At 55.8% G+C, this 22,980-nt stretch overlaps 6 protein-coding genes across 6 annotated transcripts; 2 read left to right on the forward strand and 4 right to left on the reverse strand.

The window, feature by feature from the left end:
- Positions 1–6,794: 6,794 nt before the first annotated feature.
- B0T26DRAFT_831166 (ankyrin repeat protein) lies at positions 6,795–7,380 on the reverse strand (the record flags this gene model as incomplete). Its single annotated transcript, XM_060447468.1, has 2 exons — positions 6,795–6,957; positions 7,156–7,380. Coding segments are annotated over 2 exons (348 nt in total), but the record flags the coding sequence as incomplete, so codon positions are not given.
- Positions 7,381–9,306: 1,926 nt separating this feature from the next.
- Positions 9,307–10,079, forward strand: B0T26DRAFT_333769 (uncharacterized protein). Its single transcript, XM_060434433.1, has 2 exons — positions 9,307–9,614; positions 9,789–10,079. Exons 1-2 carry the CDS (start codon positions 9,439–9,441, stop codon positions 9,946–9,948), a joined length of 336 nt encoding a protein of 111 aa, XP_060297394.1. The 5' UTR covers positions 9,307–9,438; the 3' UTR covers positions 9,949–10,079.
- A 4,194-nt stretch (positions 10,080–14,273) lies between these two features.
- On the forward strand, positions 14,274–14,577 carry B0T26DRAFT_752508 (uncharacterized protein; the record flags this gene model as incomplete). The annotated part of the gene is made up of 2 exons (XM_060445533.1): positions 14,274–14,383; positions 14,442–14,577. The coding sequence occupies 2 exons, from the start codon at positions 14,274–14,276 to the stop codon at positions 14,575–14,577; spliced, it is 246 nt and encodes an 81-aa protein (XP_060297395.1).
- A 675-nt stretch (positions 14,578–15,252) lies between these two features.
- B0T26DRAFT_676746 (CRAL-TRIO domain-containing protein) lies at positions 15,253–16,485 on the reverse strand (the record flags this gene model as incomplete). The annotated part of the gene is made up of 3 exons (XM_060440011.1): positions 15,253–15,767; position 15,855; positions 15,931–16,485. 3 exons carry the CDS (start codon positions 16,483–16,485, stop codon positions 15,253–15,255), a joined length of 1,071 nt encoding a protein of 356 aa, XP_060297396.1.
- Positions 16,486–19,611: 3,126 nt separating this feature from the next.
- On the reverse strand, positions 19,612–21,393 carry B0T26DRAFT_812875 (Alpha/Beta hydrolase protein). Its single transcript, XM_060447319.1, has 2 exons — positions 20,507–21,393; positions 19,612–20,440 (listed from the first exon to the last, which is right to left on the reverse strand). The coding sequence occupies exons 1-2, from the start codon at positions 21,029–21,031 to the stop codon at positions 19,853–19,855; spliced, it is 1,113 nt and encodes a 370-aa protein (XP_060297397.1). The 5' UTR covers positions 21,032–21,393; the 3' UTR covers positions 19,612–19,852.
- Positions 21,394–22,949, reverse strand: B0T26DRAFT_803406 (uncharacterized protein; the record flags this gene model as incomplete). Its single annotated transcript, XM_060447085.1, has 2 exons — positions 21,394–22,265; positions 22,302–22,949. 2 exons carry the CDS (start codon positions 22,947–22,949, stop codon positions 21,831–21,833), a joined length of 1,083 nt encoding a protein of 360 aa, XP_060297398.1. The 3' UTR covers positions 21,394–21,830.
- Between the last annotated feature and the right edge of the window lie 31 nt (positions 22,950–22,980).

Here is a 22,980-nt window from a genome sequence, read left to right on the forward strand (position 1 = left end):
GCAACTTTATTGCTGTGTTTCTGCTTTTTTGTATATTCTATTGGTATGAATGCAGCTGGGGATAGGGGTGGTATAAATTGATACATTGCGTACTGAATTAATTATGGGCGGATCTTGCTACTGACGCCCTTAATTATGCGCCCAACCCAGCTTGGTGAGCGTGCCATGGGGAAGATCCTTGTTTAATCCTGGAGCGCCACTTTATCTACACTACCTACCTCATTACTGCTTAATCTCCTGAGGATATAACCCTCACACACGACACCAATGCTCTTGTGTTTCCGCCTCAAGCCTTACAGGGTAGGTAGTCTTAACGTATGTCGTATGTAGATGATGCTTTAGGGCCCCAAAACCAGCCCTAGTACATCCTATTAGGTTCTACGTGCCTAGAACCCAGTCACGCCGCATACTGAAGAGCAACGTCATCTAAAATTCACGCCGTTGTGACAGGTCTCAAAAACGGTAAAACACGGCCGAGCGATCTGGTGGGCCGATAAGGCCTGGTGTGTTACACTGGACATGGGCAACAGCACTATGCGCCTCCCGAATGTTGCCCTCAGTAATTACCATAGGCAGGCATAGCCCTGAGCTGCCGCTGCTTTACCCTAAGTTGTGGTGAGCCAGGTGTGTGTACTGCACAGCCCCCGTGCCGCGTTTCTGGCCACCCCGGCTAAAGTTGCCATTTACCAAAATAAAAAAAAACTTCCTGTTTCCTGTGGACCTAGATCTGGGTGCACGCCACCGGACCACCATTACAGAGACTGTTCGTTGAAAATCCATTTACCTAACAAGTACAACGAGTTTCAAAAGGCTCTAGTATCGGTATAGTGAATGTTTATAAAAAGGCATTACTATTGTTTATAGGGTTATATTCGTATTTTAAGGTTGGCGAAATAACTGGTTTAAATAGGCTAATAGAGTTCCAATGAAGATCTATGCCGTCGTATGGTAGTTGAATCTAGAACACAGCCTCTTTACCGACACTTCCAGAGCAAATGACAATTTTGTCACGGCCGGCTTGGAATGAGGGCGGAACTCCTCTATTGGGCGCTATAGACGAAGATTCTAAACTAAAGGGAAAAGGGAAAAGAAGCTCAAAAGCCTCCCGTCGCGAGATTCTTCTAGGGCGTCTCAAGGTGGGGCTCTGGCTGGTCGGGTGGATCCACCCAACTGGCGTCTGATTAGCCAGAGCGTCTGGGAGGCCTGGAGGACCAGGCCCTCACACTACCCCCCTCCAAGCCGCGACTGCCGTGACGGTGGTCGTGGCTTTGAAGAGCGGATTTAAGCGTGCCTTCTAGTATACTTCTTCTTTTGCCTTGCCTTGTACCCTTTGTGCTCTGCCTTGTTATCCTCTTCGTGGTCCTCCGGATATTCGTCTTCTGCTGCTGCCTTTATCCAATCACGCAGCCTCACTGGAGGTCCTGCGGCTTCGGGGTATTCTCGATGAAAACTATCCAGCGCCATAGCTGCATTCTTGAGATTCTCTGCCTTATACCAAGTATCGTCGGGGTCGTGCCCCTTCCAGGCAACTTGGTATTGTAGGGTCTCTCGTTGGCCAAACAGTCGAGAGGCATTAATCCTCTCAACTTCCCACTCTGGCTCCCCGTTGATCTCCTCAGGTGGTTCCGGTAAGCTGGTCTGTTGGGGTAGGGGACTGTCATCAGCCTTACGTAGCCGATCTGCATGGAAGAGGTTCGTGCCTTTGACATAGGGCGGAGTATCCAGCACAAAGCTATGTCCTCGTTCCTCCACGATCTTCCATGGTCCTGCCCACTGTGAATCCAACTTGGTACTCGGGGCCTCTGTCCTCATACCCTTCTTGCTCACGTATACCAAGTCTCCAATGGTGAAGTCGACGGGACGTCGCTTCTTGTTCGCTTGGACGGCTTGGGCCGCTTGAGCTTCTAAGGCATTCTTCCTTGCCAGGTCTTGTACCTCTTTGGTCTGGGTGACGAGCTGTAATGCTTTCTTTTGCGGGTCGGTCGAGGTATTGAGGTCTAGGATATCAATAGAGAGGGGGTTCCGTGGGGTGGCTCCCAACGCGACTTTTAACGGGGCCATGCCGATGCTCGAATGCCAGGACACATTATGGGCGAAGTCGAGTGCCGGTAGGTACTCGCTCCAGGTGTCTTGGTACTTGGTGAGGTAAGGCCTCATTCGTTGGTCTAGATCCGCGTTGGTGATCTCCACGGCGCCTTGCGTCTGTGGGTGGCGAGAGCTGCCGTGACGGTGTTTGGTCCCGGTCAGCTTATTAATTGTTTCCAGAAATTCCGAGATAAACGGTCCTGCATTATCGCTAATCCAGACAGCCGGGATACCAAAGAAACGGTATACCTTGTGGAAGTAGCGCTCTGCCAGATCCGGTGCGGTATCGTTCTTGTGTCCAGGGAGCGTAGCCATTATCTTGCTGAACTTGCAAATAAAGGCCCAAACGTAGTCGTAGCCGTGACGATCCTTCGGCATATCTTTTCCGTCGACGACTACCTGGCTCCAGACTTCATTCGGCACCTCCAGAGGGTGTAAGAGGCCCGGGGTCTTGTCATGACGGGTCTTGTTCCTCTGGCAGCTTCGGCAGTTCTTGATGTACCTCTTGACATCCTGTCGGAGGGTACTCCACCAAAAGTCTTTCTTGAGGAACGCGATAGTCTTGTTTTGGCCTGGGTGTGCGAAGATAGGCGGCTCGTGGGCTTCTCGGATTAGGGCCGTCCGTAGATATACCGCTCCGTCGGACGTGACTTCCGGTACCACGAGACGACCGTTATCTACGCCCAGACTCTGCTTCTCGTTTTCCTCTTGGATCAGGTCTACCAGGTCAGCGCCGCGAGGCATATCCGGATTCACTACCGCTCGGGAGATAGGCGCTAGGACTGGTTGGATACGTTCCACTGGTATCAAAGGGAACGTACGATCTTCCTCCTCTCGTGCCTTAACCGTAGGTGAGTCGACGGTCTTACGTGATAGAGCGTCGGCAACCACGTTTTCTTGTCCCGGGCGGTACTGGAAGGTGATATCAAACTGGCCTAGGAAATCGGACCATCGGACCTGACGGGTTGACAGCAACCGCTTAGTAGACCAGTAGATCAAGGCTTTATGATCCGTGACCACGAAGAACTCCTGGCCGAGAAGAGAAGGTTCGTTATCCTTGAGACAGTTGACCACGGCGAGCAACTCTTGATCCTGGATCGGATACGCACGTTCGGCCGGAGTCATGTTCTTCGACGAGTAGCCCACGGGTCTCCAGACTCCGTCGGGCTGTTGTTGCATGATCACGCCTCCAGTGGCGTTGCGTGAAGAATCCGTTTCCACTCGCGTCGGGCGGCCGGGGACGAAGAAGGCGAGGACTGGGGCCTCGGTGGCCAGCTTCTTCAGTTTCTCAAAGGCCGCTTGTTGCTCGGGTCCCATTACAAATTCACTACCTTTCCTCAATAGCTTGGACAGGGGCTCGGCGGCATCGCTAGAGTGGTGGCAGAAGACTCGGACATAGTTGCACAAGCCCAAAAAGGACTTGACGGCGCGTATCGAACGTAGGTCCTCAAACTTCCAACTCTGGATGGCCTTGATCTTCTCTGGGTCGATACGTACGCCTTTCCCAGCTTCGAGAACTAACCCTAGGTAGTCAATGACTTCCACGTCAAAGCTAGACTTCTTGATGTCTCCCTGTAGACCAGCCTTATACAAACGATAGATGGCCTCCTCCACGTGTGCGAAGTGTGGCTCGTTCTCCTGAGTATAGATGAGAACGTCGTCGGCGTAGGCGCTGGCAAAGTTGTCTAGGAGCTCGTTCAGCTGAGCGTTGATGAAGGCTTGCCACCAAGCAGGGCCGACCTTGAGTCCAAAGGGTAGGACTTTCCACTGGAAGGTTCCTTGACGGGTCTTGAAGGCCGTCAAGAATCTTGAGTCGGGGTGGACTAGTAGACGATTAAAAGCTCGGATAATATCGATCTTGGTCAGGCGGCGGGCGTTACGGCAGTTGGAAAGCGTTCCTTGGATATCGGGTGCGAGGAACTGGCGTCCTTTCAGGAACTGGTTGACCCATCGGTAATCCACACAGAAACGTTTCTCCTCGGTACCCTTCTTTGGTACAAATAGCGTCGAAGCGGCTGTCTCCTCCATACAGGGTTCCACGAATCCAATCCGTAGAAGCTCGTCTACCGTCTCTTTTTCCAGAGGGAGAAGGTGACCGGGTGTATAGAACCTCTTGGGCTTCCCTTCCAAAGGTCGCTCCAAGTCTAGGGTCACGTCGAACCCTTCACGGCTCGGCGGCAGCTCGGTCGAAGCTTTCTTGGAGAAGAAGCCTTCGAGATGGGCGAGCTCCTTTGGGAGTTTATCGCGAACTCTCTTGACGTGTTCGGGATCTTCGCCGGCAGGGAAAGGAATTGGCTGTCCGTCGTGGGTCTGCCAGTTTAGACGAGACGCAACGACGTTCAAAGAAATAGGTGTATCCGGCATGTTCTGTCGAGCCCATCTAGGTTGCCGGGGGTCATTTTCCACATGCCTACAGAGAGCTGCAATATTGACCACGAGGGGCTTGTCCTGGTCTCTGGGGCTAGAAAGGGCGATGGGCGCTAAAACTGGGTTTATCGTTCTCAAAGGGCGCTGGATAATCTTGGTGACCCTCGCTTGCCTTTCGTCCTCAGCTATCAGGCGGTCGCGACGCACCGCGTCTGCCTGAGCCTGTATGTCGAGCAAACCAGTCTGGCATGGAATAGTAATGGTGGGCGAATACTTGGCGAGCGCTGGTAGATCTTGAGGCCAGATCATGGTTCGCGTGGCGGGGAAAAGGCCAACGCGATACTTAATGAACCATTCTTGTCCGATAATAACATCGTCGGCAGTGGGGATAATGAGGAACTTCTGTCGTGGAAATCTCCGTCCGTCGAGTTCCAGGGAGAGGCGGATCTGGTGGGTGGCTTTGGCGGCGAGCACCCCATTAAAGTCATTAAGGCAGATAGGCTTAGATAGTTGTTCTCGAATGGCGCCTAGTAGCTTCACGGCCTTATTGGCCATCTTCGGGGTCATTGACAAATAGATATCTGCTCCGGTATCACAAAGAGCTTTGGTTTTGAGGCTAATTCCTTCCAATTGGAGTTGAATAGGGAATAGGAAGGTTTTTGATCCAGACGATCTGCTCACTTTAGCTAGTCGTGGTATACGGACTGTCGTGGAGACTTCCGACAGTCCTAGCAGTTTTCCGATTCGTTAGACGACGAGGATGACTGCTCCGGGGAGGTAGGAGGATCCTGGTCGAGGTCTAGCATCATCTTGGCCATAGCCTTCCGCTCGGGGCAGTCACGGGCGAAGTGACCTTCCTTACGGCAGATGAAACAAGTATCGTCTTTCCCTCCATCCTTCTTAGCCTCGGGAACTTTGGTTGCAGCTGGCTGGGAAGTTGGCTTCTCAAACCGAGACTCCCTAACATGGGTCCGTTCGCTGTGAGTGGTTGGCGAACGTGTCCGGCGATCCCTCTTCTCTTGTTTGCGCTCTCTGTTCTCCTCCCAAGCGCGCTGGTGGGCTAGAGCAGCATCCGCGACGCTGCCAGCAAAAGCTTCGTAGGAGATTGTCGGGTTCTTTGAGTCTCCCAAGAGTCGGGTGTCAAGCCGGGCGGGAATATGCTCATAGAGTAGGGTCTTGCGCTCCGACTTGGCAATATTAGCCTTATCAGCCAAGCTATTGACTAATCCAATGTATGAATGGATAGTCACGTCCTTATTCGCCGGATCATACTTGAGCTTGGCTAGCTCGGCCCTGGCTTTCGTGGCCTGGTTGTCATCATGGTAGACAGTCGACAACGTAGCCACCATCTCGGCGACGTTGCGGAAGGGCATCTCCTGAGAGCTGTACCGACTCTCCAGCAGGTTGTTCGGGGATCCCTCCGTAAGAGAGTTCAGAACCGCCATGCGGCTACGTTCTGTCTTGAAAGTGGCATCGTCTTCTACAAACTTGTCGGCCACCTTGATGATCCACTTATCGAAGGTTCCGTCAACACCCTTGAAAACTCCAGGGTCGACACCGGCCTTGCGAGCCTTCCGGTCGAAGGTTTGGTTGGCGGCGTGCTGGTCCTGACCGTAGGGCTTGAAAGCGGGAAGGGCGGCGAAGCCAATGGGTGTGAAGCTGTCCCCACTGAAAGCGCTCTCAGCGGGGGTGACAGTTCGGGCCCGGCGATTGACGCCGTCGGCGGTGCGGGCGGCTGCCTCCGCCCTGAGTTCTGCCACTTGGGCAAGTAGAACTCGGTAATCCTCGGCGCTCGGGGCGCCATCGTCACCCGGTACGCTACGGGTTTCGTTTCCCGGCATGTTGTCTATCGGGGCGTCGACTTCTATACTGGTGACTGGCTCGATTGGCTCTGTGTCGCGTTGCTGTGGAGCGGGCTTAGCAAGCTCTGTGCTCGAGGGGGTTGCTATGACTTCTTCGTCGGACTCTTCGGTCTTCAAGTTCGCTTCCTCCTGGGTCCGTTCGCTTAGCTCTTTTGGCTAGGAGAGGCGTTCGGATTGGCGCATCGGTGGTCCGTAATCTTTCTTCTTGGGCATCGACGCTGTGGTGTTTGGGGGTTTCTGTGGCCTGGTTTATCGTCGTGCACAGCCGACGTAGTGGGTTGTTTGTGGGGTTTGACGTATTTATTGATCGCTAGCCAGCGATGAGAATTGAGAGTTTAGAATTGTGTCACGGCCGGCTTGGAATGAGGGCGGAACTCCTCTATTGGGCGCTATAGACGAAGATTCTAAACTAAAGGGAAAAGGGAAAAGAAGCTCAAAAGCCTCCCGTCGCGAGATTCTTCCAGGGCGTCTCAAGGTGGGGCTCTGGCTGGTCGGGTGGATCCACCCAACTGGCGTCTGATTAGCCAGAGCGTCTGGGAGGCCTGGAGGACCAGGCCCTCACAACCACGTCGACATATCCGTTTCTTAAGGCCGAAGAAAGCGGTATTATTCCGTACTTATTTGGAATCGTAATATCGGCTCCCTTCTCGAGAAGAAGCTTGACTACGTCGATATATCCTTCGCTCGAGGCCAAAATAAGTGGCGTCCATCCGTCATTATCTGGAACTATAATATCGGGTCCCTTCTCGAGAAGAAGCCTAACTACGTCGATATATCCTTTGTTCGAGGCCCAAATAAGTGGCGTTAATCCGGTATTGTCTGGAACTGTAATATCGGCTCCCTTCTCGAGAAGAAGCCTGACTATATCGATATGTCCGTTTCTTGAGGCCGAAGTAAGCGGTATTACTCCGTACTTATTTGGAATCGTAATATCGGCTCCCTTCTCGAGAAGAAGCTTGACTACGTCGATATGTCCTTCGCTCGAGGCCAAATTGAGTGGCGTCCATCCGTTATTGTCTGGAACTGTAATATCGGCTCCCTTCTCGAGAAGAAGCTTGACTACGTCGATATATCCGCCGCTCGAGGCCGAATTGAATGGCGTCCATCCGTTATTATTTGGAACTGTAATATTGGCTCCCTTCTAGAGAAGAAGCTTAACTACGTCGATATGTCCGCCGCTCGAGGCCGAATTGAGTGGCGTCCATCCGATATTGTCTGGAACTGTAATATCGGCTCCCTTCTCGAGAAGAAGCTTGACCACGTTAATATATCTGTAAGGAAACCACCCTCGTAACCACCATGGCCACCGCCACCAGGGCCACCCTCGCCACCATCGCCACTATCGCCACCGCTAACAGGGCCACGCACTATCGCCACTACCACCCTGGCCACGCAAGGATGACTCGTAACCCCTTTCACGTGTATATAGACCATGGCCTTCGCACACCTCTTTAGCTCAGGCCAGGTTGAAGTCTTACGCCAATACCAGTCATTGCTCGCCCTGCTTGTTGCTCCTATTGTGACCACCTTGATCATCTCTGAAGTTGATTAGAAGAAGCCGCGATGGAAATAGACGAAGGAAATGAAGCCTACCGATGCATCGATTGATTGAAGTTGTTGGCGATGATTTTGGTGGTGGTTTGGTTGAAAAGGAAAGGAAGGTTGTAGTGGAATACGAAGGTTGCAGCGTAATTAGGGTGGGTTGTGGTAAAAAGTGGTAAAATTACGCTGCGGCAGAATTTTGGATGTACCGATTTTTAGGGTTAGGGTCATGTGTGGAGGAATACAGTGGATTGGCACGATTTGACAGTAGCCGGAGACGCCCCCATTATTTATCATGTTAAGTGCTTTCTGAGTTGAGAGTGAAAAAGCCAGCGATCATCTTGTACCTGGTATTACGTTGCGTCTACCACGTCTACAGGTTTCGAGTCTTATTAACAAGATATCAGGTTTACAGCGTATTGCAGAAGCCAACCGAAACATGCCTGCCTATTTCCCCTCATGGGAGCGAGTGACTTTGATTTCGGCGGCAACGGCCCTTGGACGTTCCCAAGCAGCAGCAGCAGCAGCGGCAGTAGCAGCAGCAGCAAGTGGAGCCCTATCTGATAGCGCCGCAGCGCAATCTGGTCCGCCACAGGGGAACATGTCTGTCGCCATATTATATGACCAAAAAGGGTGGAGTCGTTGCCTTCTAATGCCAAGTCTCCAGACGCGTAGCTAGCATGTCCTCGGCCCTCCTCCCTTCCCACAATGGAAAGCCTGGCACTGTACCAGAACCTGCCAGCCCGGCTTTAGGGCAAAGAAGCCCTATGGCCGACGCCGATGTCTTTTCCTCGGGAATAAAAATCAAACCACCCCACCTCTGTGCATTCTCATCCTTCTCCCGAACCACATTTTCTCCAGCCTTAGGGCCCTCAGCTAGATGCTCATCGCTTCCTTCGCCCTCCTCTGCACACGGCACACTGCATACTGCATACTGCCTCATGAGTCACGCCTATCTCCTCCTTGATGCGGCCTCTGCCTATATCGCAAAATAATGGAAGCACATCAACGGCTAGTCGGCGACCGGTGGTGGTCTGCCGGTTTGCAATCTTCCTTCCTCTTCACGAGCCTTGCCTCAACACCGCCACCGCAGATTCTGCAGCTGGTAGTTCCCCTCGGCTTCTTCATTCTTCTTCGCTCGTTGCTTTTCAGAGCTATCGCCGCTACCCTCTCATCCCTAGCTGCTCGCAGCCCTCGGGCCTCGGCTCTATTCATCATCACCCAGACTTTCGCCTTCAACGCACCTTCAACCCTCGAGATTTAGGCTGTTCAATTTCGCTCCTGCTCTCGGACAACCTTCCGAGGCACTTGGCTTGATTGAGACCGCCTATAGCGGTTCACAATCTTCTGCTCTCTTTCCTGCCCGTGCTGAAGACCACACATCTGGGGTCCTCCGCCGGTCTGGCCCAAGCCCTAGGACTCTTCACTCGTTCTTTTCTTTCCTGGCCCATATACCGCACATAACGGAACAACATTCAAGAAACCAAATATTCAAGAGGGCAGATTCCACCCGCCACCAACCACCGCAGGGCATCATTTGAGCACACCAGTCTACAGGATCTTTCGCTTATTATCGCCAGACATGAACTCGTTCTCCTTCTTTCTTGTAATCCGCCCCACTCGCGCCTATCTCTTGTCGCGGACTCTCGGAAATCAATCCATCACCGGTCGGCACACTAAAGAAGAAGTACCCTCTGAGTCCAAGCAGCATCTTCTACTGCGCTGCCTCATCCTCCTAAGATTGACGACAACCAGCAGGTAGGTCTTTTAATCCTCTTTAACGACTCTCATCAACACTACCCCTTAGTCAAACACGGACCTCGGCCTCGTCGCCGCCTTAGCCTTGTCCCTTAGCCTTGTCTCTTAGCCTTGCCCAGACACTCAATGATCCGTTGCCTAGTTTAACACCTTAACTAACTGCTTTGCCTTTAGGCTTTGGAACGAACTCTGGAGCAGCCGCCGTCTTGCCAATTACGCGGGCCATGGGTTACTAGGTGAAGATGAACATTCGGATATGATCACCACGTCGAAAACCACAAGCAAGGTTTGTGCACCCCATCCCTTGACCACTCCCAATGACAGAAACGTTTGAAAGCAATCATTAAGCATGTAATAGTCAGCAGAGACTAGCAAGGCGCGTTCAGAGCGGCGACACTTAGCAACGCCAAAACAAGATCATGGCTACTCTATTGATTGGAAAGGCTAGGCGTTAACTGCAGCAACAAACAACTTCAAACATGGACGATGCGTATCCATTCAGCATTCGTCAGCCGGAACAAACCATGTGCTCCAAGCCAAGAAAAAAGCAAGAGCGGGCGAGGAACGCAACATCTCCTTCAACATTTGCATTCTCATGAACAAAGCAAAGAGGAGGGCACAAGAAACCAGAATTCACGGAGTCTCTAACTTCACCAGCCAAGATCGCATCTCGCTACAAATGCTCGCTACAAATGAACAGCAATGTCGAGACTTGCTCTTAGTACTGAGATACCACCATCCGCGGAACATCAGGAGGAGACGACGTCCCACCAATGCCATCAATAAACGCCGGACACACATCCGGTCTGGAATCTTGCTAATAGAGCCAGTGCGACTCTATCAAAACACCAGCAGGGAGACTCTGAGCCTGATATTGATTGGGACGAGTCCGCTGCGGCAGACCAGGAGGCTGCTGTCGAGGCCGAAAGCCAGCGCCGATGGGTGGGGGCGACCCTTTCGCGTTTTATGATCGAGGACCGGGCGCTCAGTCCTGGCTGCGGAGGCCTGGTCCCCGATGATCCCAAGTTTGGGCAGGGGCCTGGTGGAGTGGTCGGGATTGGTAACCCCGGTCCTTGATCATAAAGCGGGGAATGGGTCGGCCCTATCCTCCGGCGCCGGATTTCGGCCTTGACAGCAGCCTCCTGGTCTATCATAGTAGACTCGTCCCAATCAATATCAGGCTCGGAGTCTTCCTGTGGGTATTGTGACGGCGGCGACAGCGGTGACGATATGGAGAAGAAAAGGGGAGGGGCCCGGTGCCGGGGCCGTGGGGGGAGCATGCGATGGGATTGGGGAAGAAAGAAAGAAGGAAAGAAAAAGAAAACCTAAAAAGAAAAAAAAAGAGGAGAAAGAGGAAGGAAAAGAAAAGGAGTGGGGGAGCTACGGCGCGGTTGATGCGGGGGCACTATCCGGGCTGGCCTCTCCCTCCCACGCCCAATATCCCGGCGGTCTGATCCCCGATGATCCCAACTCTGGGTAGGGGCCCGGTGCCGGGGCCTTGGCAGCAGGCGGGGAGAGGCCAGCCCAAGTGGGGGCTATGGCGTGGACGGCCGGAGAGGACCTGCAAGATGGGCGTTTGCGTTTCCGCCCCAGCTCAAAGGTGAAGCTCCGGGCACTGCCGGCCCCCTAATTGTCCCGGGCACGCAAGCGCCCGGCAGTTGGGCGAGCGGCTGGCGGCGCGGGGCGAGAACCGCTGGAGACCGTGGCGCCAGATAAGAGCGCGGCCGACGCAGCGGTTGACGCGCACCGCGGCTGCCCGGAGGAGGGCTGAGGACCATTCCCGCCTGCTGGTGCTCTCTCTCGACGGCGGGGCGGGTCGTCGGCGAGAAGAGTTTCTCGAGCCCGGGGCTGTCGGCGCTACTGGAGAGAGAGAACCGGCGGGCGGTGATGGTCTTCAGCCTCCTCGAGGCTGCTGTGAGCGTCGACCGCTTTGTTGACTACGCTCTTTTCAGGCGTAACTATTTTCGGCGGTTCTTGTTCCGCGCTGTCCCGCTTGCTTAGCTTGTTGGGTGTGGCGGCCTAGGACGGCGGGGGCGACAGTGTCTGGGCTTCGCTTTGGTGGTGGCCTGGGGGAAGGTGGTGGTCAGGTAGCAAATTCAAGATTTGTGCCTGATTTAGTCTTGTGTGTGTGTGCGCGTGCTTGTTTTGATATGTCTCCGGTGAGTGCCTAATTTATCTTTACGAGGCACTTACCTTGCGGGCCTAATGATATCGAAGACCGATGGAATTTGTGTGCCAAAGGCTTTGTGCTTTCATGGTGTTATACGACAGGCATGATCTACGTACATAGTATGGCGTTCTTCTTGCTTGCCTTGTGTTTAGCAACATAGGACACCAAAGACTGTTTTTGGATAGAGCAAATTCTCTTTGACACCCAACACCGGAGATTTGTTTCTCAAAAGGTAGAAGAGAATACGGTCATGAAAATAAGCTTGTCAGAACTTGATATAAGTCAGGTGGTCTGCTTATGGAACACCCCTGGATTTGGAACAAGGTTTGTCATCAAGGACTTGCCGCTCGCCACCCAACTCACCTATTTCAATCGCTTGCAACTCGACCAATTCTGCTTCAATACTTATCTTCTTTTCTCCATTCAATTGAGAAATGAAAGATGAAGCGATATACTCAGTTGGATTTGCAGAATGCGCTGGCAGAGTATGCAGAAACCGGCTTACTCCGTAGCTATGCTGAAAATCACGGCATCCCCCCTACTACTCTCTTTAATCGGGTTCGTGGTTCCGAGCCAGCCTCCAAGGCCCAAATTCTTAATCAAAAGCTTTCTCCGGCTATGGAAGAACGCTTAACCGAATGGACTCTATTCCAAGGGTCGCTCGGTCACCCTCCAACCCACGCCCAAATTCGGAAACTAGCTAGAAGAATGCTCGAAGATAACGAGACCCTCGGAAAACGCTGGACTAGCCGGTTTTTGGCTAGAAATCCATCTATTTCTACAATTAGGCCTCGGAGAATCCATGCAAACCGTGCTGATCGAGCCTGTGAGGCCGTTATCCGGCCTTGGTTTGACTATTTGAAGCCTCCAGGCGTGGAGGCTATTCCAGCCAAGCATAGGTATAATATGGATGAAACTGGCATTGCTTCTGGCATTGGAGATAGCGGCCTGGTTGTTGGATCTAAGAAAAGAAAGAAATTCCAGAAAAAGAAGAAAGGAGACCGAATTTGGACCTCGATTATCGAATGTATTTCCGCTGACGGCCGGTATTTGAACCCAGTCGTCATTTTCAAAGGTGGAAGCCTTCAACAACAATGGTATCCACGCGATTTACAGCCATTTAAGGGCTGGAAGTGGAAACCCACTGAAAACGGCTGGTCTGACGATGATACTGCCGTCGCATGGCTCCGCAATATCTTTCTTCCAGAGACTCGGCTAGCTACCCCCTCGGAGAAGCGCCTCCTTATTTTAGATGGCCACGGTAGTCATACCACCGAAGAATTCATGTGGCTAGCCTTTTCTAATAACGTAAAATTGTTATTTCTACCAGCCCACACCTCCCACGTTCTCCAGCCTCTGAATTTATTGGTTTTCGGCCCTCTAAAAGCCCGGTACAGAGCCAAGCATAACGAGGTTGTTTCCGGCTTCGACGAAGGCACTGTTGCTGAAAAGAGGGCCTTCCTAGAATGCTACCGGCAAGCCAGGGTCTATGGAATGACTGAATCTAATATCAAAGCCGGCTGGAAAGCTACAGGCCTCTGGCCGGTCAGCCTCAGGAAGCCCCTAAGCAACGGCCTTGTTATTAAGAATTCTAACGGCGACGTTGGTCAACTGACCTCTACGGTTTCTATAGATTTTCAAGAGGTCCATAACCCCATTCTAAATAAGAATTCGGAGGGCCGGCCTATATGGTTTACCCCTAAAAAGCCGAAGGATTTCCGTATTCAGGGGCAGGTTTTTCTAGCCGGCCAGAAACGGACTGCCAACGACCGACTTTTCATACGCAAGGCCGCAAAAGCCTTCGATTACGTGGTTTTCCAACTAGCCAATACGGCGCATTAATTGGAGGCTGCAGAAAAAAGCCTAGAACGCACAAGAGGCCGAAAGAGAAGGAAGGTCCAAGTCGACCCTAATACGCAGTTCGCTGGAATTGAGGAGGTTCGTGCCTCACAGAGAGAGGCCGGCAGAGAGGACCTTAATTATTCTGAAAGAGAAGAATCAGGAGAATCCGATACTGAAGACTTCATCATTGTAGCTAATTAATTGACAAAGTTGTTGGCAATTGAAGTTTGTGGTGTTGTGCGGGGTCCGATTCAGGGGCTGTTCCATAGGCAGGGGTGTTCCAAAAGTCCCCCACCTGACTTACTTATCACATATCAGTACTTAGAAGACTCATCACTCTAGGAGGACTAAACCTTCACCTGCTCCTGGATTCGGCGCCGTAGATTGGCTGGTAGATCACTTATGCAGACCACAAGGCCGAACCTTATACACCTCCACATTAACTTGAGAGCTTCTTGCGGTGCAAGAAAGCCGCTACGTTACTTCTTGTTACGTCCAACGAGGAAAAAATAGGCGTAGACTATGATGTATTGTGTTGGGGTGGACAATGAGTGCATTAGGAAGCTAAAACTAGAAGGAGGAAAAACTCCCTACAAAATGTGTGGGCGAGAACTCTTCGGCAGGGCCAGGGCCCACATGACTAAGGCATGTGTAAGGCACACCCGCCACAACAGGAGTTGCCCGTCAAAGGCGGCTACATGAACTTCGTTGCGTCGACATACCTGGATGTAGCCCTCAACACGTCGCTCGACACGCCGTTGGGAGTCACCATTGACCCGCTGGGGTTGAGCCTGTAATTACGAAACAACAACTAGCACGGACACGGAGTCGGCGTTCCTGACGCTACAGCTCCCAGAGCAACACATCAACCACCAAACAGACGTTCCAATTCCGGCCCAGCGAGCCAACGTGTCCAACAAAACGCAGATCACAGCTTGGTTCAACGAATAATTTGACCAGGAAACCACACAGCTGCGTCTCAAGGCCAACAACCTCCACATGCACCTAGGCAAGCTCGAGTACGACACCTCTCCGATGAGCGATGAATACTCGTTGACCCAGGACGGCAGGGTACCAGTGCAGGTACCAGACGTGAGCAGTGCCGTTCTCGCGAGCTCATCCTTTTCTCCACGAATTTCACCGCTGAGGCCATAGTATTACCTCTTTTACATTCCGCACGCGAGCTGCCTCTCAAGATACGCGCACAGGGGCACCACCCCTGGCCGCCGCTAACGCTATCCCAGATTCCTGTCACCAGAAGCGCAACCCCGCTGTCGATCGCGAGGAGACGAGGCTTGACAACGGCTCGCGTGTGGGACCTGCATCTCTGCGATTTGACGGCAACGGCATTATTCTCCTCGTCCGGTTAGCCTGGCGATTACTTGTGGGCAGTTGAGTTCACGAGATCAGAGGGTGTATGCAAATCAAAGGAACAGTTGCTGTGAATTTTCCGCCGGGAGAAAATCAAACCGTCAAAGAATGGGCAGGATGCGGGTCGTCGGATTTGGTTTCAATGGATACCTACCTGATTAATGCAAAGGGGCCTGAGAGCAAGTTCCACCAAAGAATCACAGATGTACTGCAATCAAAAGCCACAGCTTAAAATTAAAGACCATACACCAAAGCCTATGGGGCCGCCTTGTAGTCCACCTCGCCGGCGGGCCCGATAACTCCAACGCGGTGGTAATACGTCCTGGCACGAACATACGGGCCAAGCTTCCAGAAGCTTTCCCTCAGCTGACCAGCGAGCTCGTTGCGGCGTTCGGCAGCCACCTTGCGCCGAGCCGCTTCAACGTCGACATCAGCAGCGGCACGGGCGTTGACATCAGCCTCCGGCGGCACAACACAATCCTCGTGCGTGGCACTGGCACCGCCGGCCCACTCGGCCGACAGCTGCTCGAAGCGGCGGACGAGGGCGTCGCGCTCGGCGCGCACGGCGTGCTTCTTCTCGGAGCGCATGCGGTCGTTCTCGCTGGCGTCTGCCGCCGCCACATACGTAAACTCCCACGCGTCCTGCCCGCCGTAGCACAGCTGCAGGTTGTCGGGCGCGATGAAGCGGGCCAGCTCGCGGGGGCCGCTCGTGAAGTGGACCTTGGACGCGATCACCGGGTCCAGCCACGGCCGGATGATCTTCCAGATGCCTGTCGCCGCAGCGGGTTACCTAACGGTTAGACGTGTGTGTGTGCTGTGAGAAGGAATGGAATGGAGGGAGGGAGGGAGGGACGAACCCTAGAAGACGAACGGCGCGTTGTGCACGAGCACGACGCCGAGGTACTCGGGGTACCTAGCCTCAAACACCTAGACGAGGAACTTGACGACGTAGAAGTCCATGTTGCGCAGGGCGAAGCCGGTCAGGTCGAAGACGAGACACGCCTTCTCGCGGGGGTAGCGCAGCATGGCGCGCATGGTCTCGATGCTGTGCAGCACGAAGCGCTCCATGACCGCGGCCGGCTGCAGCTTCGGGTCGTGCAGGCGAACGCGGATCACGAAGACGGGGCGGCGCGCGCGGTCGGCCCCGCGCACGTACGCCTTGCCGGCCCGGTACTGCGCGACGAGGGCGGCCTTGTCGTCGGGCGCCAGCGCCGCGCTCTCGCCGCACCCCACGACCACCTCGTCGATCTGCTGCGCGTGCCGCCAGCTGAGCGCGGACGCGAGCATCGCCACCGCCCTCGCCACCTCCCACCTGCGCGCCCGCAGGAACCGCAGCACCAGCACGTCCGGGTGGTCCGCCAGCACGAAGTCCCACAGCCGCTGCCGGAACTCGGCCGGCGACAGGCTGCCCACGTGCTGCTGGAGCTCGTGGCTCCGGTCGGCTCGAGGCCCTCCTCGACGCCGCTGAGCCGGAGCAGGTGCACCCATGCCTCCTGCAGCTTGCGTTCTTCGTCGGCGGTCAAGTTGCCGAGGTGGCCAGGCTCGACCGGGATGAAGTCTGGAGACATGTCGATGTCGGGCATGGCCGGTTCCACGGTGAAGTGTTGATTCCAGATGCCCGGGGCCCAACAGCACCCGCCGTTTAAGACCTCGGTGAGGTCTGAGATATTATTCGCCTGATTAATTATCACGATAAGGTGCGTGCGCGGGTGAGGCACGGCTGGTGGTCTCCTGGGTGTATTGCGCTCTGGGCGTTATTATTACTGATCCTTGTTGTTCCCAAACTGGCGAGTTGGTCGTTTGGAAGCGGTTGAATCTCCCCAGATCTGTGGGGGGGGGGCTGACCACCTACTTCCAGGTTTGGCTAGTGCAGTCAGCCGACAGCGGCCAGCAGGAGCCGCTTTCACCGACTTTTGCGGTTGGGAATAGACGCCGAGCAAAGTATACGACGCAGCCTATAAACGGGGTCTGGTGGTGTTGAGGTCGGACGTGACATCAGCGCTTGATGTGCGGGAGAGTCCGATGTCGAGACCGACAGTCAGCTGGGTCTCAGCTGGTCTTCCCGAGTCGGAAGCCTCGGAAAGCAGCCCCAAATTCGGACAGTGGCGCTCCCCGGATCAACACGCGGGCGGGCCAGCTCCGGACCCCGCAGGCTTGGCGATGATCCACGCCGCCAAATCAGGTGGTGGCGGTGCTTGGGAGCAGGGTGGGTGTGTTCAGGGGTGTTCCCGAGTGACACGCTGTGAAGCATGACGACTTGCACCATTTGTTTTCATATCACTGCAACAACACTACGTTCGTGATATACGTGTCATTGAAAGGAGAACACCGTATTTCGATCATGTCTCAAATTCACAGTGATCCAGTTCAATTCAGATAGGTCATATCACGCCATCTCGTCAGGGGTCTGTATCTATAAACAGCAATTAAACACGCGCGACGCAATCTCGTCACATAAACTCCAAGTCCTTCGACACGCTCCCCCACCTCGCCGCCGCCATATCCCTAAAGCAATTCGCCTTCGGTCTCCAGACGCCGCTGCCGCCCTTGGGCAGCACCCGCGTGCCATCCCTGAGATACGTCGACGAGAGGCTCATCATGGGCCGACCAACCATGAAGTGCGGCGGCCGCAGGGACGCGCGGCACGACAACGGCAGCGCGGCGGCGGCGCATCTCGGCGAGCTCGATGGTCGTTGCGGTGATGAGTCTGATCGTGTCCGTTACCACGGCGGCCTTGCCGCGCCGCAGCGCCGCGAAGAAGTCGCCGTCGGCGCACGCGCACACGCGCTGGTCCCACAGGTTGTAGCGTGGCTTGAAGTGCGGGTCCTACGGGATGTCCGGCGGCAGCTGCGGGATGGTGTGCCGCTTGATGGCCAGCTTGGCGAGCACCGGCCAGGTCCGGCAGAGCTGCGTGGTCAGGTAGCTGCGGAGGAGCCACAGGAGCCGGTTGAGGTAGTGCGCCACGGCTGCGGGAAAGACGGCAAACAGCAGACTCGGGATGAGGCTGTTGGTCGGCATCGAGAACAGGTAGCTCGGGCTTCGCTGCAGTATTGTCACGCGCTTGGATCTCTCGGCTATGGCTGGAACGATGGTGACGGCGGTGGCGCCGCTGCCGATGACGACGATATGCCTGTTGGTGTAGTCGTAGTCCTGGGCCAGAACTCGGGGTGGATGATCTTGCCGGCGAAGTTCTCGATGCCCGGGATTGTCGTCTCGAGAGGCTTCTCGTAGTCGTAGTAGCCCGTGCTAAGCAGCACAAACTGCGAGCGGAAGACGGCGGTCTGGTCTTGTCAGGGCGGGGCAACCCGAAGCTCCCAGTTTCTTCTATGGGAATTCGAATTCGCAGAGAGGGCCCTGTGGCGGTGAAGGATGTGGTGATCGATACCGAGATTGGGCTGCCTCGTTCATGTAGCTCCTGGACTGGTCACCGGATACGAGAGATGTCCCGTGAATCTACGGACTCCAGGGAAAGCCAAAGGTCAAGATGTTCGAGTCAGACCAGATGCCGGGATATCGGACCAAGTCCTATGTACCCCCGAACGAGTCCCAGCCTTCGAGAATGGCGTAGCTCATGTCGGCAGGGCCTTCGGTCTGGATGCCCTAGCCGGCGTTAATTCCCGAGATGCCGGCACCAATGATGATGGCGTGGAAATACGTGAGGTCGACATTCTCCCCAGTTGGGAGACTTGTACCGTTTGCGGCGGTAGCCATGACAATGTGCGGAACGGCTCACAGAGTCGACGTTGTGAACTTTACCGGGTACGAGGATGTTTTGTCCAACTGAGACATCTAAGACTCGAAATCCCTGGCAGTATCAGTTGAGGCTGGAGATGACTATTATCGAAACCCGACAAGGAATGCCCGTAAACAAGCCCGAGAAAGGTCTCGGCAGTGGGACCCATCCTGGCTGTTTCCCTGTTAGATGCCGCTTGGAAGCTGGCCCTGCAATAGGTGATCGGCAGACGGTGATGATCGGAAGCCAAAGTCAAGGTTGCCTCAGACATAGGCACATACATACCTCCCCAGCGTCGCAAGCCCGGCACGTTTTGGGTGATAATTAATGAGTTGGCTAACATGGAGTCAACTGCCGCGTTTGTCAAGGCTTGCGAGGCAACGTCCCTTCCCGAGCTAAAGTCAATCGGTCACAAGCTTCTGACTACACGTTGCGAGGTGCATTGCAAAGTAGCCTTGGGACTAGCTGGTGCCAAATAAGGAGGTCAGTTGGCAGCTGACAGGTTGACACTGCACTATGTTGCAGACAGCATCGCGTCATGGAATCGCTCTTTGGGCTAAGAATATGCGGGAGTTCCATTTCGAGATCACGAACGACGGGATCGCGCGAGGTGCATCAGCACGCAACCACCACGCCGTTGCTTGTACCGACGAGTACCATCCAGTTCGTCGTGGACAGCACACTGTGCGTTCCTTGCGAGGTGCTTCTCTGCACTCCGCACGACCCCCACCTCGGCAGCGATGCTTGCACACAGTACGAGACAGTGTCTGCCGCGACGGGATGCAATTCATCTGTCAAACAGGATTTGCGATGTGATTGCACTTGCGCGTCAATAGCGTACCTGCGCAAGACCAAAAGCGGCATATGCTATGATGAGGGGCATCCAGCAACCCAGACCAACGAAGCTATCCGAATGCCGTGTCGCGTGCTGTATGTTGGACGGCTGGGTGCCTCGGCAAGACGCAGCTTGGCACAGTGCACGCACGCAGTTGGCATGTGACGCCAACGCGGAATGTTTGTTTACTTTCGCCATCGACAAACAGCCTTCGAGACCACGAGTTAATTATGCAAAAAAAGAAAAAAGTAAAGAAGAGTAGATACAGATTAACACACAGCTGCACTTCAAGTGACCCGTAGCTTCAAGTCCGTCGCAGCCGCGAAAAACGTCCTAGCATCGCGGGCCGCAGCCTCGGCGGCACGCGCGAACCCGATCCGGGGGCCCAGCAGAATGACATCATGCGGACAGCCCTTGGAGACGAGCAGGCGCACATTCCACCCGGCATCCCGGTAGCGCTCCGAAAAGAGCTTCATGTCGTGGTACAGCACCTCGCGCTCGCCGGCGTGCACAAACACGGGCACGTCGCCCGCGGGCGCGAACGGGTGCAGCAGCGGCGCGAGCCACGGGCCGCTAGCATCCACAGCCCCGTGCCCCGAGACAGCCGCCGCGCCCCAGCGCCCAAACTCGCGGTGCAGGTAGTCGGTCGCGTAGTTGGGCGACGCGCGCATGTCGAGCCGCAGCGCGCCGCCCACGTCGACCCACGGCGACCACAGCGCGACGGCCCCCGGCGCGCCCAGCCCCTCGCCGTGCTCGCGCAGGTACCGCAGCAGCGCCAGCGCGAGATTCGCGCCCGCCGAGTCCCCCGACAGGATGATCCGGCGCGGCGGGACGCCCTTATCACGCACCAAACACAAGTACGCCGTCAGGGCGTCCTACAGCGCCGCCGGGAACCGGCCGAGCCGCCCGCCGCTGGCCAGGCGGTACTGCGGCGTGCACACGTGCGAGCAGCCGAGGTAGCGCAGCAGCGTCCTGGCCAGGAACCCCGTGTCATCATCACGACCGGTGCCGGTGGCACACGCGCCGCCGTGGAAATGCAGCGCAACAACAACAACATCGGGCGCGACGAGCTGCAGCGGCGCGGGCGTCCAGGTCGCGCCCACGTCGGCGGGCTGCACCGCGCCGTCGCTGCACAGCACGCCCGTGTACTCGCCGCGCGGGCGGGCGCGCAGGACCTCGAAGCGGGCGCCCTCGCGGCCTGGCCGCAGCGTCAGCCGGTCGCCGGACCGCGTCAGCGACCAGCACAGCAGCAGCAGGCGCACCAGCCGGTTGCGCGCGGCCTGGTTGAACGTCCACTCGCGCGCCGGCCGCGTCCACGGCGGCACGCACAGCAGGATGTCGAAGGCGAAGTGCGCGAGCAGGAGCGGGCTGATCAGCAGCGCGTAGAAGTATGTCGAGAGCACGCCGAAGCGGGCCGCGAGGCTTGTTGTTGCGCGCCGCGTCTTTGGGGCGGGGGGGTTGGCCATGGTGGTGGTGTCTTGCGGTTGCGGTGAACGCCCGACCCGAGCGTGGTGGCCTTTGGGTGGATATATGTATCTGTTGGGCGGGTGTGGTGTGTTGACGGGGCGGGGTGACTGGTGTAATTAGTTTGTGTGAACGGCCCAACGGGTCCATGTACGGCCAAGAATCCTTCTAATACTTTGGGTCTAGCTCGGCCGTAGTGTTAGTGTAGTTGGTGGGGTTCAAGGCCGGGATCTCGGACTTTGGGTGCCGGGTGGACGCAGGATCGCGGACGGGCCAACAGCAACTGCTGGCAGTTTGACGTGCAGGGGTGATGCGTCACGCAGAGTTGAGAGTTGGCAGTTCCATGGGACGTGTTGGTAATATCCGGGCTGTTGGTCATGTTTAAGAGACGATCCTGCATTTACACTCGACATTTGCAAAAAAGTAAACTGTCCTGCTCCTGGGCGATAATGCGCAGTCGAAGAGGCTCGCACTAGCTCCAAGTTTTTTACTCCTTTCGCGAAACTCGGTATCTACGGAGTACCCAATATATTACACGCGTGGAACTACGCACCTAGGTAGTTTCTGGAGCACCGCGTCCGCGGATCCTGCCAGATGGAAAGTTTCCTTCTCCGCGTACTCCGAGGGAGGCGGTGCAAGCTTAATCCGACAACATGCGACATCCCGATGCCTCAACCCCAAAAAACTTCAAACACTTTTTGCCATCTTGACCCAACGAAGGCATGTCAACTACCTACCCAGAATAACGTTCCCAGCACACCCCCGCACCCGTGACGCACGAGTGGCTAGTCACGGCTGCACCTAACGGCGACGGGCCGTCCCCTTGCCCACAATGTCGCGCACAAACTCCTGCAGCCACGACGGCCAGGCCCGGAACCCAGCCAGGATCGACGCAGCGCTCTGGATGACGACCTGAGCGCCCCTGCGGCTCTTGACCTGGCTGATGATGACCTCGGCCACCTCGTCGCTGGTGAGCAGACGGACGCTGCCCCTCTCCAGGCGGGCGGTCAGGGCCTGGATGAGCGGCGTCCTGACGAAGTTGGGGTGGACGACGGTCGTTAGCACGTTGGGCGCCTTGTAGTGGTGCTTGAGCTCACAGGCGAGCGTCTCGTGGAAGGCGAGGGCGCCGGCCTTGGTCGCCGAGTAGTCGGCGGCCGTGGCCAGGGCGACGAAGGAGGCGATGCTGGCGACGGTCACTACGTAGCCCTTGTTCTGCTCGATCATGGCCGGCAGGAACTACTACGTGGTGAACCACATGGACATGAGGTTAACGCTGAAGATGGTGTGCAGGAACTTGGGGTCCGTCTTAAGGATAGGCCGAGGCTGGGCCACGCCGGCGTTGTTGATGAGGATAGACGGGTGGCCGAGGTCGCTGCGGATGGCGTCGGCCACGGCGGCCACGGCGGCCACGGCGGCCACGGCGTCCGCGGACGTCACGTCGCAGCGGTAGAAGCGGATGTTGGCGTTGCCCTGCATGTCCTTGGGCAGGTCCTGGATGTCTAGCACGGCGACGCGCACGCTAAGGGCCACGAGCTTCAGCGTGGTGTCCTTGCCGATGCCGCTGGCGCCGCCCGTGACCACGGCGATCTCCTTGGGCCAGTCCCAGCCCTTTGCCGGACCCAGGCGCCACGAGTTGTGGGCCATGGTGCTCAGCGTGCTGTTCGCCTTGCTGATGGCGCCCAGGGCCACGACGACCTTCAGCACGGTCATGGCTGTCGAGGAGTCATCGGGCGCCGCGCGCAACAGCAAAGCGCTGAGCTGCTCCGGGAGCTTCTTGAGGACCGAGGCCGTGGCATTGCGCAGAGTATCGGGGGCATACGTGGCGCCGACCAGGAGAGCTCCAGGCACAAAGGGCGAGAAGGCGATGCTGCCCAGGGCTCTGAGCGGGACCAACAAGTCGTAGATGACTGCGGTCGCCATGGTCAAGCGGTTTGGGTGCGAAGTGGAGTCG

The sequence above is a fragment of the Lasiosphaeria miniovina genome (assembly GCF_030549165.1).
Source record: "Lasiosphaeria miniovina strain SMH2392-1A chromosome Unknown B0T26scaffold_4, whole genome shotgun sequence".
NCBI lineage: Eukaryota > Fungi > Ascomycota > Sordariomycetes > Sordariales > Lasiosphaeriaceae > Lasiosphaeria > Lasiosphaeria miniovina.